Below are 20900 nucleotides of genomic sequence, written 5' to 3'. Positions count from 1 at the left end.
CACTCTAAAAGCAGACAGTATCATCAACTGCAAGGCAGGCCATAATAAATGAAAACTGACTTCACAAGAGCTAAGAAATAAGCTATGATTTGAAGAAAAGTCTGGGGCAAAAGCAGAGTACTGAATTCCCCACAGTGCACAGATTTCGACACAATGTACATTCGGGAAGAAATGGCTGGAAAAAGCATGACCATTTTTATTTTATCATGTTTTTCAGAAGAACCAAAAGGAAGACTGCTTTTCAAAGGTATCGCAAGAACTCAAGAGTCCAGCCTGTGCAAAACCGCTCTTCATTTTCCAAACTCAGTAACACTAATCTCCTCTGGCAACAAAACTTGCCAGACACTACAAAAACAGGCAGATACATTTCCTTGCCCCCTGCCTGGAGTCATCACCTTCTGGATTCAGTAACAGAGCAATGAAATCCCAGTGGAATTTCATCCTCCAGAAGCCAGCAGTAAATTCTGTATACTTTTGAACAGATAAGCAATGGCCAGCCAGAAATTGAGAGAGATTTGCATTATTCAGACAAACGAAGTCTAGTGGGGTGCTGTTTCTCTGTGCTTCCATCTCACTTCCTTCCTGCCGTGCATGTGGGCACCAGCTCCTGCGCCCGTCTGCATCAACGCAGCCAACGCAAACACTGATGTGTGCAATGCCTGCTGCTCCAGTGCCTGCAAAATCTGTTTGAATGGCAAATATAGACCTCAACAGGATTTATTTTCCACTATCGCTCAACAGGACTTTTTTTTGCATTACCCCTCCTACAGTTGGCATGTAATACATGATGCTTAGGTTTCCCTCAAATAGGTACATCCCACAGGCGCAGCAGTATTTATTTATAATGTTTATTACCAGGTGTAGTTTATATGCCTCATTTTGAAAGCACTGTAACGAAAAGATACATACAAATTGTCCTATTATCTGAGCTGTGCCTGAGAATGACAGAAATTCATCTGCTGAAGACACATGCCGTGGCTCTACTTCAGAAAATAAGTGCACAGTAAGACTGAAGGCCAACTGAGTACATTCAGAGGATATTTACTGAGTTTACTTGCCTGTCAAGAGCAGTAAAAGAGAATTAGGGTTCATCAGGAAGAGGTAAGAATGGACAATAATAGTAATTGCAGCCCTGACAGACAATGCTGCTACAGAAAAATCACATTAATGCAATGACAATCTTCACTAAGGAAGAATTGCTTTATCCAACACCACTAACTTAAGATATAGAAGCCTGACTTAGCAATACAAAACTGAATCTAAATGTATAGAGAACAGATAAAATTCAAATAATCAAAACACTTTGTTTTCTCTGCCAACTCTGTAAGTTGGCAACTCTAGCCAAATAAGAGATGAAAATAAAAACTGCTCCCTACTTCCGTATTTCAATGTCTAGCTCTGAAATCAAATGAAAGGAAGAAATATATTCTCTTCACTTAAAAACCCCAACCTTCACTTTCAAGGCATTTTTTTCTTTTTTTCATCTGGACTACAAATTAAACTGCAAACCTGTCTCAAGTTTGGAAGAAAGGACAGCAAAACAAACTACAGACATTAATTGCTCTACAGAGTACTAATGTTATTCTAATGCAATTTTTTAACTAAGTTTTACTGAAATTTAAACTGTCTTACAGTTCTTGACAGTAATTTTACATTCAATAAATATAAGCATAAACTTTCTGTCTATTCATAAGTTCACAGCACAATTTGCTGGGATTCAGTTCCATGCTAAAACTTGCTGTCCCACTTCAGGATGATCACAGTGTCACTACAAGATGCTACAGTCTTTTGGAGGTGTGAGCAGTGGCAGCACAATATTGACAAGGAAATGGATCTCCCAACACTGTTCTCAGAGAAGGAAAGACACAATTTGCTAAGGAGAAAAGTACATTTTCTGAGAAGCAGAAAAAGGATTTGGGTATTCTGACCACAGTGACAAAGAGGGACTGGGGGGGCCAAGCTCCAGGCAGGAATTCAGCTTCACACAGACCAGGAAATCCTATGACTGTTGTCTATGCAAACTGCACCTTTGGCTCTCACACGAAGTACAGAACAAACATGTCATGATGAAGATCAAAATTACATAGCTCAGTAGAACTCTAGGCTTTTACACTTTCAGATAACACATGAAAGGATAAATGACATGACAAAGGTCATAGGAACACAGAGTATGAGAAACTGTGAGAAAAACACACACTTCCGTTTCCTGCCTCACACTTTTCTCGTGCTGACAGCATACAAACATCAATGTGCAGCACGGTGTTTTGCTGCCTTTTATAAGCAGCCATTGAGAAGTTAGAATAAATCCTCTTTTCAATATATTGTTTCCAGTGCCTTCTTTATTAAGAAATAAAAGCAAGGTAATGAAGTTCATCATTATGAGACTATACCTATACCAAAACAAGTACATTCATTACATTTTGATTTTGGGCTGAAAATTTCCAATACACTACTCTCTGGAAAAAGTGAGTGAAAGAAAACTCTTCCAGTATAACAATACAGCAAGAAGCATGTAAGTGTGCAGGGCAAGAGTCAGGAAGAGGGAAGGGTATTAATATGCTATCAAAGAAAAGGTGCAGTTCATACATTTATTCTGTTGCTACTCACTGTATTATGTACATATGGCAATCCATAAACTTTCTCCTGTGTTTCCTTTAAAATTTCTGTGGTGGACTTTTTTAGAGGGTGTTTACCATGGTAGATTTGGTCCAAGACAGCATAAAATACCTGAAGAGAAAAAATACATTTGACTTTGGCACATGTTATTGGCATATGAAAACCAAAAAAGACACAAAGAAAAGAACATGAGAGATGGACTAGGGAGAGGGAATAGTTTAAATATATATGGTTTGGAAATCTTCTATCATTAGTATAACATACTAATGTTATACAAGGAGAGAAAAAAGTTTTTGGAGTACACCAACCACCACCACGACCTTTTATGAATCCATTATTTAGGTCACTTAACAGACTGAGAGTACTAAATTGTCTGCATTTTTTAAATAAATTAAGAGCTGTGCCTAAAGCCCTCCAGCAGTTATCCTTTTCAAGAAAAGTGTTTTTAAACAGATTTAATTTTTAAAAAATCACTATTTTTATGTTATTTTAAATTTATTTAAGTGGACACTGCAAAGTAAGCTATTTCAAGACACGTACATGCAGCCATAAGAATACTCCAACCCTACAGGGGCATGTTATGGCTCAGTGAACATAAAAATTGTATTAAAAATATTATAGAATCAATGAGGTTGGAGAAGACCTCCAAGATTACCAAGTCCAACCTTTGACCTAAAAGCACCATGCCCACTACACAGAGCTGCTGATGCTACTGAGTTTCTGCTACACCCCTGCAACAGTGTAGTACTAAGGCAGGTTTTTCCTTTATTTTAGCTCTCACCTTCAGAACAATAAATTGATAAAGTGTAAGCTTAGCTCAAAGCGAACTGCATCAGGAGGGTACCATGCCAGAAGTAAGAGCTGCTCCATAAGCAATTTTTATGCATGTGAGCTACAGCAGAATGCAGGTACATGACTGAGGTGTTTGGAGTGGGAAAGCAGCACCATTAAAAAAACTTTCCAAGCAAAGACTGCAAAGCGGAATCTCTGGCACTGTAACAAAAAACATCAAACAGGCATGGACGGAAGAAATTATTTCAGCCTCTTTTTTTTTCAGATCTCCTATTCTGTGGAAGAGCAAGGAAGACAGAGGACACCCACTGCTTTGCAACACAAGATATTTTTGAGAAATTTGATGGATCCAGATGTTTAAGGGAAGAGGTCAGGTCATCCTGTGGTAAGCACATTTCATAAGAAAGTTGACAATAAGGAACCTCCATTTTTGCAAGGAATGAAGCAAATCATTTGGTTAGAGGTTCAGGCCCAGTCACACTCCCAGTGTGCAATACCATCCCCAATGACATAAACACACTGTTCCAGGAACTATAAACACAAAATTTTATGGAGAAAAAGTTGTTTGGATGTTTTATGTTATCTATATAAACACAACCCCTTGAACCTCTGAAAAGATTCCTTATTATAAAATTTTAGATTACAAGCTTTAATAATTTACCAGAATTCAGAATATTTTTATTTGTTCTGGATATAACAAAATTGTGACTGTTTCTAAAGGAGTATATTTCTTCTGTTTGAATAAGCTGCCTTCTAACATGCAGATTTCTAATAAACCCTTTGACAGTCTCTAGTGCAAATCTAATGTGCACATTGATTTTTTTCCAAGAAAAACTAAGGGTTATAACCAGAGGGAGTGAATAAACTGTGACTTGCAGGAGCTACTCCTAGATTTCCTACATACTTCCTACATGGCTAATGTGGAGAAGAGAGGTCAGTAAAACCCAACTTGCACAATCACCCATTAATGACATTGCAAGTTTTGTGTCCCAGGTAGCAGCACTGAGCAAGACGTAAGCACTCAACTTTGGCCATCTACGTACACAGAGTAGGCAGCAAGCACCTGTTCAGACTAAGCATATGAAAAGAAACCTACACTCCACTGCAAAAACTACAATACTTTTTTCACTTTTATTTATCTAAGAAGAGAAAGAGGCTTTACAATGGCTTTGCATCCCTAGTCATTAGAATCCCATTCATTTTTTTTACACAGTTTAAAAGCTACAGGTTTATGGTAGTAAGGGTGACTGAGAGTATGACCCACAGTAAGTACCATGAATAGACCTGGAAACCACCTGATGTAATAGTCCTAAAAAGCTCAGTTTCTCCTGTCACCTTAGACCTTTTTAACTGCAGTAGTCATTTCACACTAACTTCCCCTCTCCTCTCTACAAAACCCAAATCAAACACGAGGAACTTCAACAACTGACAATAGACTTTAGTGTCAAGCCTCAGCAGAGCCTTGATCCTCTTTTTTCTATTGCCCATCTTTCTTTGGAGCAGTCTGCAGTTGCTCCTCAGTGCTCCTCACAAGATGGGGGAACTGCATCTGCACTGTAGGGGACCCTCTCTAAAGTGAAATTTGGAGTGAAGTAGTTTGTGGTCAAGGAGCAAAATCTCAACCCACAGCTAGGAAGTGGGTAAATGTCAACTGAAGGCCAGAAATATTCTGCCTAAAGAACAATGTGGTGACAGGGAAATGACTCATTGAAGTCAGCTATAAGCTCTCCCTTGATCCTGGCACATGTACAGTGTGGGATGAAAGCTATGAGCCAGGCCACCTGGACAGTTTGGTTAAAAAAACCATCTCTGAAAATAAACTTGGATGAACTTTATACCCATAAGCATTTCCATCTACAAACCACAGTTCTGTCTGTTTACACAGACCTTTGAAATGGGAAAAGGAAACACATCTCAGGACCACAGGATTTTAGGTGATACATCTGAAGAGCAAGCTAACATTTAATATCAAGCAGTAGATGGAAGATGATCTCTAATTTCAGTAAAACACATTTCTCAAGAGACTTAAAAATATAATAATGCCATCAAAGAGTTACTTATTTTCATACTGTCTATTTCACACTTACATTGGTATTTATTAGTTTCACTTGATTCCAGTTCTCTCTAGTTCCTTGTCTGCCTAATAGCATTAATATGCACACACTTAGGCATTTTCCAGTGAAGTTACTACTGACTGAAATACTCTGGGATTCAATTTGCCTGGCAAAAGCCTTAGGAAAAGATGTATGGACTCTCCTATCTTTCCTTCTGAGCAACTGATTACAGGACCTAAAAGAAAATTCAGAGGTATTGTAGTTATGAAAAAGCAGCAATACTTCTTACTTTCACATGCCAATAGACTTATTTTCTGAATAGACTTATTTTCTTAATAGACCACAGAAGAACCTCCAGGTGTTTTCCACACTTCTGGAATATTTGTCAGCATTTTTAATTCTTTTAAAGGTCAAATATAGCTAACATAGCATCTAGCCATCAAAACAGAATATAGTTGTTGCAAAGTCTGAAGGAATGGTATTAGAATCATCATTCACAGTATTTTCAGGCATATAGCTAGCAGAACATACATACTTTGACATCTGCAAATTAAAATATATTTTGCTTCAATTAATTACTCTACTCTTTAATCTGCATGACTAACAATATGCACTCCTAAAATGGAATATATTAGCTTTATATTTGCCATGCAATCAACTTCTCTGGGACATTTTTTTCTGAATTACTCAACAGAACAGCCCTGCTAATCTGTCAGGGCTTTGAAATGAGTGCACACTTCTGCAGGTTTTACACTTCACATCTCCAGAAACATAGTGCTGGAAAGTAGGAAATTAATAATATTATTCAGTATGGAATTGTGGTCATTGGTTGTAACTAGATGAACATAATTTACATAAGAAAAATTTGATGGCAAGCAGCCTGCTAAATCACTGCCAGCACCAGTCAATCATCAGGCACCCAAGGGAACTTGAGCCCACCAGAAGTGGGTGTTCTTGAGCCACAGGGTGTGGAGTGACTCCAAGACAGACTCTAAAGAGGCCCCAGGAGAAGCTGAGGGCCAACAACAGCAGGGGCACTGCACAGCCCGAGCACAAGAAACTGATGAAATGACTTTTCCTCTCTCCAGCAACACAAAACAGGGAAGACATGTCACTTATGAATATATCTGTGACTTATATTGCTTGATATCCAATCTCACTTAGTTTCCATGATGCCAACCTGGTCTCAAACCTTGACAAGATCACAGCAAATACATACAAAAAGCTGAAAAGAAATCTGTTAGATTGATACATAGCTGTTATGGACAGAGATACCAGAAAAGAATGGGTGCATGTGAAAGGCCTTGATCAACACTTTGGTGGTTACTGATCTGTACATGTGTTGTACTCTCATGAATAAAGGTCCATGATTAAGTATTCACAGTAAAAAATTTTGTTTCAATTCAGAATTATTTTTTTTTCCAATAAAAACCTCCTGTATTAATTATTTATATTATTGCCCACATTCTTTCTGGATTATCAGACATCTCTGTGAGAGCCTTTCAAAGCCAGCAGTATGCATTTCAAAAATCAGACCTGCAGACAGGGTGCAGTTATATTTTCATGTCACCTAGGTATAGCCACAGGTAATACCTGCCCAGCCAACACTGGCTGCTGACAGCCAGCACTGCACTGAAAGCACAATTCAGAAGTGCATTAACTTTAACCAATGAAAAATACATGTTTACACTGAAAACAGTGCTCATTCTGGCTTTGATAAGTGTAAACGTCACATATGCAGCTTACAGGTCCACACTCCAGACTTCTGATTAAAGTATTCTATGTAACTACACAGAGAAAACTGCAGATATTTAAATTTCTCTTTCAGACCAGCTTCAGCTAACTCATGTTTGCAGACAGGGCTGTGATCATTTGGCCACTTCTCAAAGGAAGAAATACCAAGAACCTGTAAATTTGTTTCTTTCCGCATCTCAGTAATCAACCTTCACTAAGGTACTAGCAAACTTACCTCACCTAAACACCAGGTTAATTGTAGAAGGAAAAGTTGTATGCTTTGGGCTTAAGGCAAAACAAAGAAGAAAACATAATCATAAAAATCACATAGCCAAAACTTGTAGCACACTAAATGCAGCCAAGTGCTCACTGTAAAAAAATTTGGCTGGATGCTAATGCTACTGTACACATCTGAGAACTGCCGATGCAGGACTGAAAAAGGCCAAATACTATTTTAGATATAAGTCTAATTTCCTTTACTTCCTTTGAAGAACAGCATCATTGATTGTTTATGGAAATGACTGGTCAATCACACCTACCCACAGAAAATAAAGGTTTACAAATTTAATTACTCCTCCTAACACAGTGGTGGAGAAGTCTTACATCCTTACAGCTCAGCCAGCAATTTTGATGTGACAAGTGGCCACTTTCATGTGGAGCTGCAGAACACAAGGAGCTCAAATCACATTATAGTAAATAAAGGTGCTGGTTTGATTTTACTATGGTAGCCTGTACCTCTCAGTCCTACTATATTTTAATGATCCAAGGTACACAATACTTCCTCTTCTTCAAGTTCTCCTTAAATTATTCCATTAATTCAATCTTAAACCAACATTTGGGAATTCTGATAATCCAAACATTTTTGAAATCTGTGATTTTCATGATATTTTCCTATTGATATAAGCATTTAGGTTTAAGCAGACTACACAGAGTATGTTCAGAAAAACAAACAGAACAATTAATATAAAAATTAATTTTAATTAATTTACATATACTTCAATAACACCTCTACATTAAAGTAAAAAGCTTGGTCAAATTATAAGAACTAAAATATGTTTTGTAAGTGCTGAATAGAGAGTAGAAACTAGAATGCAAAATACACACCTGGAGTTGCATATCAGCTGCAGCACACACCTTTTTGGACTCACAAAGTCTTGACACCATGTTTTTTGGTAGTGGCTTGAAAAAAAAAATCAGATCAAATTTAGACTTATTGTTTATTTGTAAATTGTGTTTAAATAGTTAATTACTAGAAGAGGCTGAAGATACAAAAAAATAAATAATACTGCTGGTAATAAAACACATTTGAAGTGCTTCACATTGAGGAAGGTAACATTTTCTGAACAAAGCATTAAATGGTCAATTAAGATATCAGAATTAATCCACATAGCAATAGAGAAATCACTCAGTGAAACATGTTTGTTTTTCTATAAACTGATTCCATATTCCTTTACAAGTCTGTTAAAGATGTTATTACTATTTTTAGATATAAAGAACAGACTGGGGCAGTTAAAGCCCACCCACATCATATAACTCATAATACTGAGCTTAATAATACTGGGTTTTCATAACTTCAACTGAGACATCATCAGACCTTCTACCCACATAAAAATATTTAATTGTACTGAACAGTAAATATCTACCCTTTGAAATTTTTAACAAATTTAAATTTATTCCACATCTATGGCAATAAAATTATCCATGCCACCACACACTGAAAAGCCAGAAACACTCTTCAGGTCATTAAATAAATTTTTTGACTTTCCATCTACATGTCTGCAAATAAATCCAAAGACTTTATAATGCCAGAGTTTTAAGAATATCCATCTATGAACGCATGACCTTACACTTCTTCCACCACTTGCTGAAGCTTTTCAATAGATGTTTTTCCTAACAAACATTTTCGTTTTCCTAGAAGATTCCTTAATCAAACAAATGAAATACGGTTAAAATAACTGCATTCTTGCTAAAATATTAAGAAAGATACTACAAGTTGTACAATGTTATAGAGATGCTAGGTGTTAAGCTTGACTCCATAATCATACCTATGCTTTTACAGTTTGCTGAAGTATTCAAGAAATAATCCAAGAAGGTCTACTGATATGGCAGAGCCATATGTTTAGATTCTCTGCAAATGATCTGAATTCAAGACAAGCAATGTTCACAGAATAAAAACCCAGCTCTACAGAAGTTACATCTAAGTGATGAAAATTTTATCAACTGGCTCTAGAATCTCTAAGTTGAAGCAGGCAAGAAAAATTCTTTGGTCGCACAGCTGCTTTATGCAGTACTTGCTAAGGCTTGCAACCCCTTCTTCAAATCTAAAGTTAGCTAGGTCAAGCATGGTATAGAACCAGAGAATTTAATAAGGCAGAAAGTAAAGTAGGAAAAAAGTTACAATTGGTTAAAGTATTTTGGTTGGACAATTACTATGAATGTCTCTGTCTCATCCTCTTACACAAGTATGGCACACTCTTCAGTGTCCTTTCATCTTGGAACTAAAGTACATCAGGGTTTGCAATAACACAGATTAAACAAGGAAACCTATAGGATTTTAAACTGATTTTGTAAAGCACAAAACCTATCAGAAAGTTTTGGCAGCTTTTTGGAGACTTTTTTCTTTTCTTATGAACTAGTACAACATGGAATTAAACAAAACTGACTTCTTCTAGAACATCTGTATGTTGGATACAGCACAGTATGAGAGAACTGGATGGAAATTCTTAAAACGTAATTTGTCAGTGTTGAAGACCTGAACAACCAAAAGCTTAGCAAGAGCAAATATTCACAGAATGACCGGTTTGGAAGAGACCTTCAAGATCATCGAGTCCAACCCAGCCCTAACACCTCAATTAAACCATGGCACCAAGTGCCATATCCAGACGATTTTTAAACATATCCAGGGATGGTGACTCCACCACCTCCCTGGGCAAACCATTCCAGTGCTTAATCACTCCCTCCGTGAAAAACTTTTTTCTAACATCCAACCTATACTTCCCTTGGTGCAGCTTGAGACTGTGTTCTCTCATTATGTCAGCTGCTGCCTGGAGAAAGAGACCGATGCCCACCTAACCACAGCCTAATTTCAGGGAGTTGTAGAGAGTGATAAGGTCACCTCTGAGGCTCCTTTTCTCCAGGCTAAACAACCCCAGCTCCCTCAGCTGCTCCTCACAGGGCTCGTGTTCTAAGCCCCTCACAAGCCTTGCTGCCCTCCTCTGGATGTGCTCAAGCATCTCAACGTCCTTCCCAAACTGAGGGGCCCAGAAATGGACAAGTATGTATGTTTTACAGAGTTATCATTTAAGAGTGTTAAAGTCAAGAGCTCTCCTACCAGTAAGGTAAAACCAGCTCTTTCAATGTAATGGTGTTTCAATTTTATATTTCTTCTATATTAAATGATGGCAAGAGGAAGTTCTTGAGACCAAGTAAAATACAGGCAGTTTTACCAAGAGTCTCCAAGATAATTCTGTTGACTTCTTTTGTAGCCATATGAATGTCAAATAAATAATGTCAATCTACTCTGCACTGAAGAGCAAGTCCTACTGCTTGAGCAGATTAAAATCAACAAGAAAGTACAAATCATTCTTATGACTACACCTGCTGATAAAAAGACAAAGGAGGAAAAAACATTTATGTCTTTCTTAAATCTATCAGTGATACTAACCTGGCTCAAAGATTGTGTTGTGATTATAATTCACAAGCCAAGCAGAATTTGGTACCAGAAAACACTGCCAAAATTAGATTAAATTGAAAGAATTTAAGATGATAAAGAAATCACTTATTTTTCCCAAAACATTTTTGTCTCCTGAAGATTTCAGGGAAGCAAAATTTGACTTCAGAGGGTTTTTCAAAGATCACAACTCCACTCCAAGGTATGTATCTATGAATTTCATGCACACATGCTATGCTGTGGTCTTAAACTGGAGCATGTACTGTTTCAGACAATAGAAACTGTTGAAACAAGAATCCTCCTTGCTTCATTACAATCTCACAAAACTGCTTAATAAGCAGCTGAATGAATTACAAAAAGGCATCAGCATTCTTACTTCACTTCTGAAAGATGAACTCTGAAAAACCAGAATGAGACGGTCATGTTCCTTCTAAAAGAAATATTTCACAGAGCTTTGGCTAAAGCTATGTCATTGAATAACCATTCAAATTTTAAAATTTAAACACTACATGCTTTACTTTGAGGTCCACTTCTCTATCTTTCTCCATTAAGTAACATTAAGATCTTGGAATTAATTTTCCAGCATGTTTTTCATGGTGGCTAAAAGAACAGAATTCCCTGTGTCCCAGAGCATGCTTAACTTCTTACCACTGTGTAGTAACTGCAACACATTACAACTGTTTACTATCTGTGGGTTTATTCTCATAATCATGCTAATACAATACTGTCTTTGTAATTCCATCTCTGTGAAGAATGAACTCAGTTCAAATTTGAACAGCTGAAACACTGGCCTTTGTTCAAGAGAGCCTCCAAAGACACACAAGCTTAAAATTACTTAGCTCAGACCTACCACACATCTCTGCACTTTACAAATGAAATTAAACAATCACAGCGATACAGAATGGCACCCATGCACCAGATTGTCTGCTTAACTGTAATGTCTCATTTTGGTATGGTTTGGCTTCATGAGCTTACCTGACTAATCCAACTTTAGTAATTATTTATTACAGTCCTCTCTATTTATTCATTTTATCTCAAGGATTTTTTGGTTTGAGTCATGCTTCAGATGAAAGGAAAACTAGACTTGCTATCATCTTGAAACAGATTTGTACTGGCCAGCTTTTTCAACTAAGTTCAGAAGACTTGCTCCTTTTGACAAAAGAGCTTGGAAGCTCTCTCAACATTCCTCAACATTCAACAGCATAATCTTTCAAAAGGGACAGAAGGCAGAGACAAGCTTTCTATAAACTTCAAGAAATTTTGGACCAGAACCTCATGATCTACATCTAAATGAACTCTCATCTTTGAAGGTCTGCCCATCAATTTCTTTTTCTGCAATGCTACTGAAATAAAATTTTCAACAGTTTGCATGTTTTAATAATCAAAATATCTGTTTCCCCTCCTCTTCCCACAAGCATAAGCACTGATTTTAAGTGCAGATCCTCTAAGAAGGGTCTTTTTACAACTGACTTCTATAGCAATTCTATCTCATATGGCTAATATGAGATTACACTGACAAGTTTTTCGGATGCAACTATGTTAAGTAGGAATATTAAAAACCACACCACCTGAAGTCTACATGCAAAAACTAGAGTGTAGATGCAGCAAGGCCAAGAGAAGGATGCTTTGTCAAATTATCTGCATTGCCTCCAACACAAACTGGATCAGTAGCATGTCCTCCTTCTGCCAACATCCAGCAGAGCTCTGTTGGTGTAGTTGTTGCAGAAAAGATCCTTCTAGTACAGAAGAGATCAGTCTCTTAATTCATAAGAAGAAAATTAATGGAAATTCTCATATAGAAAAACATATTGATAAAATGGGTTCACAATTTTCATGTTAACTTTTTCATTTGCTTTCCTTACTTCCCATTGAAAAGGGAGTAAAGTGGATGATTTTTATTTCAAATAAATCAAAAACTGGAGGAATAACCAAAAAGAAATCTAATTTCATATTTGCACAACAGAAGAATTAATCAAGGAACAAGCAGAGAAAGTAAACCACAAAGACCTTTGCAAGGCTGAAAATATAAGAGAGATGGGATTTTCAGGTCAAAGTATTTCATAACATACACACAACAGAAAAGATTACTTCAATCTATTTGTATTTAAATGACAAACATAGAAATATGATATCAGATTCTTAAAATCAGCTTAGATGAACCAACATAAGCAAAAGCAGATTTATATATGTTGGGTAATAGCTTAAAAATGCATTCTAAAATTAAAGCAATTGAAGCAATTAAAAGGAAGACATCTAAAGCTCTGAAGAGCCACAGAGCAGTTTCAGGCTGCTCTTCTCATCTTCCAGCGTAATACATTCTTGCCCCCTTCAAGACTGAATTTCTACATCAAACCTCTCTCAATTGCTCTCTGAAAGGGGAAGATTTCACCACCAATAAACAAAAGTAGTTTATGGAAATGCCAAATGGGACACAGTGTCTGGTTCTTAGCTTTTGCACTGAAACTAAACATGGTTTAGATTTGTCAAGTCATTTTGAAAATACAAAGCTATAAATAATGTTTTAAATGTTTTACAAATCTCTTTCAGATGTTTTAGTGAAGCTCATTCTCTGAATTCATATGCAATCAGATTAACTCCATGCTGTTTAAACACTACATGAACTTTATAGAGAACATTAGAAAGCCCTATTTCTGTATGTGGATTCGAATAGATAAATGATCAACATTCCTGAACTGAGGTTAACTGCCAGGTTTCAAAGAGACCTTTCTTAGTGCAATCAATTCTGCAGAAACAATTGCTCTGTTAAAAAAAGAAAAAAACCCAAAAACTACAGAGCAACTTTCTCAGACAGTATCTATTAAAATAGAAGTTAAGCAACATATTTTCCTAACTGTTCAATGGAGGAAAACATAATTCTACTTCCATAATACTGAAATACACTGAATGCCTAGTACTGGATAAAAAGTTCCAATGAAGTATAACACTACACAACTTAGGAGGAATTTTTGAAATGTCTGTATAAATACAAATAATCTTCTATTGCCATGTCTTAAAGCAACCACCAAAAGTCAACTTGTTCCAAAGAGCACTGTTTTCCAAATTCCCCGTAAAAAGAAGATCCTTGTAATAGACTGATAAAGAATAATTTCATGTAAGAACAGTATCAGAGTTTTAATACAGAAATTCATGATTGACAGAATGTAACTAATCCTAATATAATCGTAAATAGAGAAGTATATTTTTCATCACAAAATACTTCAATTACTGCCCTACACTGTGCTAAAAATGGAAATTTTGAAACACTGCAGATCGCTTCCATTTACGTCTGTGATTAGCTACCTGAGCCTTATTTTAAGACAGACTTTAGAGAGTTCAATGACAAACCCTATTTTTGTCATAACTTACTTACCTGTAATTATATTAAACCATTCCAAACAACTTGATTCACACAGAAGTTGTTCACCTACTACATGTTGTAGGAAAAAAAGTCTGAAAGTTTTAAAAGTGTAATTGGAACCCTGGATATAAGAACCTAGTATTCTTCCACAGATTACATTTATCCTTTTTGCAATGACAACATTAACAATTTTCTGAATAACTGAAATTGTAATACTAGAATCATTTTCTCTATTGTTTATTTTTATTTTAAACATTATTAATTAATAACATATGTAAATATGATTCTTTTCCTACACACATTTATTCCTATTTTCAATATTCTACATATTTTTCCCTACCTGTCCTGTTTTATAATGCCTTGCAAACTGGTTAACCACTCGATAGTCATTTGCAAAGTACTCCATCAGAATTGAGGGAACTTCAGCAAAATCAGTAGCACATCTGGTTCCTAGAGGTAGAATAATTGTACACATTAGCATTTGCTATTTCCACTAACACAAATAGTTAACTCTTCCCAAAGGGTTTTGCAACTTTCAGTTTGGACTTTCGGTGAACTTCAATGTTCTTTCATTTATTAAGTCAATATTTTATTTCCATTATTTTACATACTGCCAGAAAAGCTTCATTATGATCCTACACATTTTACTATAAATCACAAAGTAAAACAAAATATTTGAACAGCTGGGTGAGGCACCTTATAAAGCTCTGGATCACACCCTTTTTAAACTAAACCAGACTGTAGACAAACTGGCCCTACATGAAACACCAGATCAATTTAAGTGTCCTAAACCTAAATTAAACTACAATGTAAATAAAACTCTGCCTTAATCTCATTCACAGTTACAAGTTTTAGCTTCCATCTGTTTTCTGAGCTTACTTATGCTTTATATTAACCTCACTTTATAAAACTGAGTCATTCATTCAAGGAACACTCTTGCAGATTGAAGACATGTTCTATGTAACTGCAGTGAGGTAATATTTTAGCTGTTACTATTTTCAAAAAGCACTTTCCCAAAAGCCTTATTTATTCCAATCTTTATCAGCATCTTACCCAATGGAAGTTATTAAAAAGTGTAACACATTGCCAAATCAAAGCTGAGTTTCTGATTTCTGTATTAAGGGTAGCAATGTAAAAGCTGTTGCTTTCATAGTGGATCCACTGGGTCATCATCTCTATCCCTGTCTGCCAGGCACAATGTCAACATCCAGAATTAGTCTTAAATCGCAGTATGCTTTTAGATTTTTTTTGAAGACTAGTTTTTAAAATCACTCCTTTGACCTCTACAAACCTTCCTAATTTTTAATCTTAATTTATAATCTGTTTATACTCAATGATTCAGAGTGATACTGCTCTTTAGTATAAATAGCATTTATCACACTGTTTTTTACCCACTACGTTGAGAGAAACTGTATTCTCTCTGAGCCATCATTATCCAAAGGCAACATGAAGGCTAAGAAATCATCTACTCTAGTTCTTCTCTGTACCTGCTGCAGATTGAATTCACCTTTAGACTAGACACATAAAACTGTGCCCAAACATTGCATGAGGTTTCACCAGTACCTTTGCCATTCTAATACTTATTGCTGTTAGATACAGCTCTGATGTAATTTCAAATCACATTGGACCTTTTCACAGACACATTAGCTATATGCACTTCTGCACTGACATATAAAACTATGAATCTCTTTGTCCACCACTGCTGAAAAAGCCACTTGATATCAAAAATTCTCCTTATATTCTGAAAATGCATGATCTGCACTGTCTAGTTCTGAATTAAAGAAAAGTAAGGCAAGAGAGAGCAAGAAAGATGTCAAATTACTTCAGCTCATCTCAAATAGAATGTCAAGTATTTTGTTCTCACAATAGCCTGTAGTCTTCTTGTTTTCAAACTTTACCACCCTTGTGTTCCATGAGAGCAGACAGCCCTAACAGACATCCCTGGGACAAGCCCTTTGATTGTAACACATTCCAAATCCACAAAAAAAGGATTCTCTGCAGAAACAACACCCCTGACCTCCAACCTCCAATGCTGCTTTTGAAATGATAGATCTGGAGTGAAATCCTCTGGGATTCAGGACTGCCTGGAGCTAAGGCAACACAGAAACCATACACACGGTCTCCTGGAAAGTCTGAGCCTCAAAATTAGCCACTTCCTGCCCCTTCAGGAGTTTGACATGCAGACACACATGATTCAGCACAAGAGGAGAAGTTGCACCAAAGCAGCTATTTTGGGCATATAAGTATTCCTGTAGCTCAAGATGAGTAAGGCTATATGAGTGGAAGGAGTGGGGGAGAGCCCTTAGCTGTCTCCAAGACTATATAGAGCTTATACTGAAGGAATTATGCAGTGTTCATCTGTTTTAACCATGTCCAGTAGTGGTATACTTATAAAACAGTTCAGTCAATTTTAATTTTAAATGGACAACTTAAAAAAAGACTTTTTTTGCCACTGGGTGCAAAGGTGTCTATTGACTAAACATTAACTGCACCATGGACACCCCTTTGTATCACTAGCATAAAAATGGTAAAACATTAAAAAATTAATTCTTCAGACAAGGGAGTTACAATCTCATCTATTTGGTTGTTTGTTTTCTTTTTTTTTTTTTTTTAAATAAGTAAACATCTACTACCCTTGAGATTTCCAGCGCGTTATTATAGAAAAGAATGTACCAAGCTGCCAACAGGTTAAAAAAAAGAATGAAGCATGCCAAGCAGTCTTAGCCAGCATGGATCTTTGACCTGCTTGCCACAACTGCAGAAGGTTACAGAAGCCGGAGACCTGCCCGCCAGTAGTCTCACTACTCTTTGCAAGACCTAATTCACTAATTTTCCTTCATTCATTTTCCTAAGTCATTTCCAACACAGGATTCATTGTGGTTTTACACTTGGTACAACCTATTTCCCAACCTCCAACTATTCTACTGATTATAAACTCCACATAAGACAAACTCGCAAGAGTGGATATCACCAATAGAAAGATCAACAGTACATAAAAAAGAGACACAAACACCTAATTCTCATTAGAAAAAGGATATTCAAGTGTTGTTTGGTTGAATTTTACATAATATCTGAGGATCTGATTCTGTATTCTCAGATCATCAAGGGTACAGAACTATTAACATGACAACCATTTTTGGTTCATATTCTTTTTATTCTTTGGGGTTTTTTGTTCTGTCTGTTTTTAAAATCTACTTCTTTCTTCTGGAAATTAAACATTGGACTAAAACAAAAAAAAATCACTATTACAACTTCCTTACCAGTGACATGTTGGTACCGAGTTCTTCCCAGCATAGAATGCATAGCATGTCCCATTTCGTGGAAGAGATTCTCCATCATACCAGGACTTAGTAGTGTTGGTGTACCTCTTGCTGAATTAGGAAGGCTCAGCATAAGAACAACTACAGGTAGCTGGTACTCTCCATTTTCCTTTAGCCTGCCTCCTCGAACTGTAAAGTGACAGTCCTTTTCAAGGTAAAAGCAAACATGGACAGCCAATGTCATTATATCAATGATGTTAAAACAATGATTAAATTAAATGAATCTGTTAAATCAAATCTGAACACATACTCAGTTATACAAGTAGAATTCAATGATCATTAACAGTGCTGTTGAATAGCAGCACTGTTTCTCCATCCTTATTATGCTTCAAATTCATAACAAAATTATTTCATACAGGAAAGACTGTGTTGCTTTTAGAAAATAAAATTATTACTTTATATTTTAGAATTATCAAAACTGTTCAAATTTTCTAACAGGTATCACTAATGCCAAGAAATTTACTGATGTGTCAAATACATAATTTGTACCTACAAACTAAGTTCTCTCCTCAGCCTTCAGCAGTAACTGCTTTATAAAATATACCACACAGCACTACTAGCATATTCTGAAATACTAACAAAACAGTTATATATTAAACTAACATAGATTTAGAGTTTGTCCACTCATCACCTCACTAAAGGAGGTAATTTGCAAATGCTTCTACTGAGTGAAGTGTCGACTGTACTGCATCCTATTGCAAATATACTGGCACTAAGTAGTGACTGAGCCACAACAGTTACAACCATCCACAATTTTAAGGAGAATTTAGAATCAAAATTAGTTGAGTGTAAAGATTACAAAGTGTTAATGTCAGATTGTTTCTACTTGTAAACAGTAGGCCAGAAAATAAGTGTTTAAATATCTACCATTTCTCTAAACAGAATTCTATGACATTTCATAATGCCTGCTACTCTGTACCAGAGTCTGAGTTCAGCCTATTGGATAACATTTTTTTAAACAAAAGCTTGCCCTAAAACATATTTTACCTAAATCCACATGTGAAGTTACAGACCTTCCCTGTTTAAATTTATTTTAAAATGAGGTAAGTTTTACTAAAATTACATTGAACGCAAATGGCACTAATGCTACAGTCATTACTTGTATAAAACCTATGCTGAAGTCAGATCCTAAATGTTACCTGATGTGGTTTATCAGGTCGCTGGAAGAAGTCACAATAGATGTACCCCAGCAAACCTTCGGTTTCATGAACAACAGCCTGAAGAAAAAAGAGTATCATTTCCATAGTGAAAGCACTGATAATGTGTAAACTGAAGACCTAATATTCAAATCCCAAGACTTACAATGAATAAATAACAAACAAACTGGGAATAATTAATATTAAATCCGTTGGTAATTTCAACTGAAAACAAAATTTACAAAATTCACATCTTGTATCTCAAACTAGAGACATTTCTGCATTTCACTCAAAACTAGCTAGGCACAGATTAGTATTAAAAGTACTTTCTATATTTCTACTGTCTGTAGACTCCAAACGGGAAACAGAAGCAGATATATCATGAAAATAAAAACAGAAAGAGTAAGGAGTAATTATAAAATAATCCAGAGTATATAAAGAACAGCATCTCTTCCTGGAGGCTCAGTGGAGAAGATCTGGCAGTGAATAAATGTAGGAAGACAACAGAGGAACTTAGGAACCTGATGAGTAAGTTATTGTGCAAGTTTTAATTTCCACCCTCCCCTAAAAAGAGGGCAGAAAAATAAAAGAAAAGTAAAAATCAATCTCAAAGTAAAGATGTAAAAATGTAAAAAAATGAGGCAACGACACACAACTGCTAGGACAGACACCTACAGCATTCTACTCATCTATGGTCATCTATAAATTGAAACTAAATAAACTAACAGGGCTCATTCAGAAAAGTGCAACAATAATCCCCAAACATAGAAATTGTTCCTCATTCAGGCAGCCTTGACACAGAGTTAATACTAAGGCCATAAAATATCAACTCTCCAAAAGGCACTTAAAGAGAGGATTAAGCTCTTGAGGTCTAACTTCAACTAAAATTAGACAACTAGTTTGGCTTTTGATATCCAAGTAGGTATCCACGTAATTTTTTTTTAAAGTTTGATTTATAGCTCATAGGAACACACTGTCTTGTTTATTTTCCCTTTGGTTTCAGATGCTGGGAAGAAGAACACTTACCAACTTTCGAACATCTTCAGACCAAATCTCTCCTCTCTTTGTCTGTTCTGCATAGAGAGAGATCCCTAGGAGCTGACTGAACAAAGAGTTCAAACCTTCCATACATGCCCCAAGAGAGAAAAATGGACAGTACAAGCCAGGATCAATGTTGTACCTAAGGGAGTACAAGAAACACATACCAGTCAGTCAGCAGAGCTACACAAATTACAGCACTCAACTTCAAGCCACAGGATGTCACAAAATACTCCAGCTCAGCCCAAAGGCCGTCAGTAAGCATGTTTGGCTTTATTTTTCAAATAATGAAACCAAGTTACAGACACAGTGCTTTGCAGTATTCAATATTTTTTTTATATTCAAATCTGTATACCAAATTCAACAGATGTTGACTATGATTTTCAGAAATGTGGTGAACATGTAGCCCAAACAGACCATGGCAACATGATGGGTGGCCAAGCAGTGGTTTTTGATACTCAAAAGGCCACTGGCACTCAAGTGCCTTTCCCACGCCAAGGCTGCATCGTGTGACTGATCAGAAAAACAAGCTGGCTTTGGCTGTGGTGTAAGCCAAATCCTCAGCTAGGGCAGGAAACCAACTGGTAAGCACTGCTGATTCTGCAGTCTTGCCTTTCACTGCAGCAACAGAAACACCAAGTAGACACAATCACCTCCCACACAAAAATCACACCTCAAGCTCTGGGGACTCTCTTGAACCTGTAGAAAATATCTTACAGCTGTGAGCCACCTGAAAATTTTAGTATGTGACATGGATTTCAAACATGGCCAAGTTTCCTGAGCCTAACCTCAATCAACTATGTTCAAAATGCTGTAGCACAGAAGACACTCATAGGCAGGAAGACATCATGCATCTGCATGCACACGTATAAACTTGAGAATGTACAAAAAATTGAAAAAGAAGTTCAGAGATGTATGCAGTCTGTAAAAGGGTTTACACTCCCCCGAGACTCTGCCCCTAAAAAGTAAACACACTATAAGTAAATCAAGCAAATAAATGCTTTGAGAAACTACACCTTTCACAAGCTGATCAGCAACACAAAACTCTTTTGAGACAAGAGTAAAATCAGAACTGGAATCTGTTTGTAGTTGTGCGTGCACCCCAAACAGCAAAAAATACTCTTGCCTCATTTCACATACAAAGCCCAAGTGTTATTTTATACCATTTGCTAGGGTCTCAGA

The 20900-nt window shown here is 36.4% G+C and overlaps 1 protein-coding gene across 3 annotated transcripts in view; it reads right to left on the bottom strand.

Annotated features, from left to right (window-relative positions):
* The window catches only part of MIPEP (mitochondrial intermediate peptidase), a 67623-nt gene that overhangs the window by 19143 nt on the left and 27580 nt on the right, over nucleotides 1-20900 (bottom strand). For 2 of the 3 annotated variants that reach the window (XR_015284741.1, XR_015284742.1), the window contains exons 11-17: nucleotides 19707-19860; nucleotides 18684-18761; nucleotides 17485-17689; nucleotides 14565-14674; nucleotides 8301-8375; nucleotides 5496-5697; nucleotides 2608-2727 (exon numbers count right to left, since the gene is read on the bottom strand). Coding sequence is in view for 1 of the 3 variants with exons in the window: in XM_086881820.1 (XP_086737946.1) it covers nucleotides 2608-2727; nucleotides 8301-8375; nucleotides 14565-14674; nucleotides 17485-17689; nucleotides 18684-18761; nucleotides 19707-19860 (742 nt within the window). In the remaining 2 variants the exon portion in view is untranslated. The remainder of the gene's footprint in view (nucleotides 1-2607; nucleotides 2728-5495; nucleotides 5698-8300; nucleotides 8376-14564; nucleotides 14675-17484; nucleotides 17690-18683; nucleotides 18762-19706; nucleotides 19861-20900) is intronic. The other variant, XM_086881820.1, reaches the window with a different exon arrangement.

This window comes from Cyanistes caeruleus, chromosome 3 (assembly GCF_971803275.1).
Source record: "Cyanistes caeruleus chromosome 3, bCyaCae1.hap1.1, whole genome shotgun sequence".
Classification (NCBI taxonomy): domain Eukaryota; kingdom Metazoa; phylum Chordata; class Aves; order Passeriformes; family Paridae; genus Cyanistes; species Cyanistes caeruleus.
Note: the sequence above shows the minus strand (reverse complement) of the source record. Positions and strands in the feature narration are given on the sequence as shown.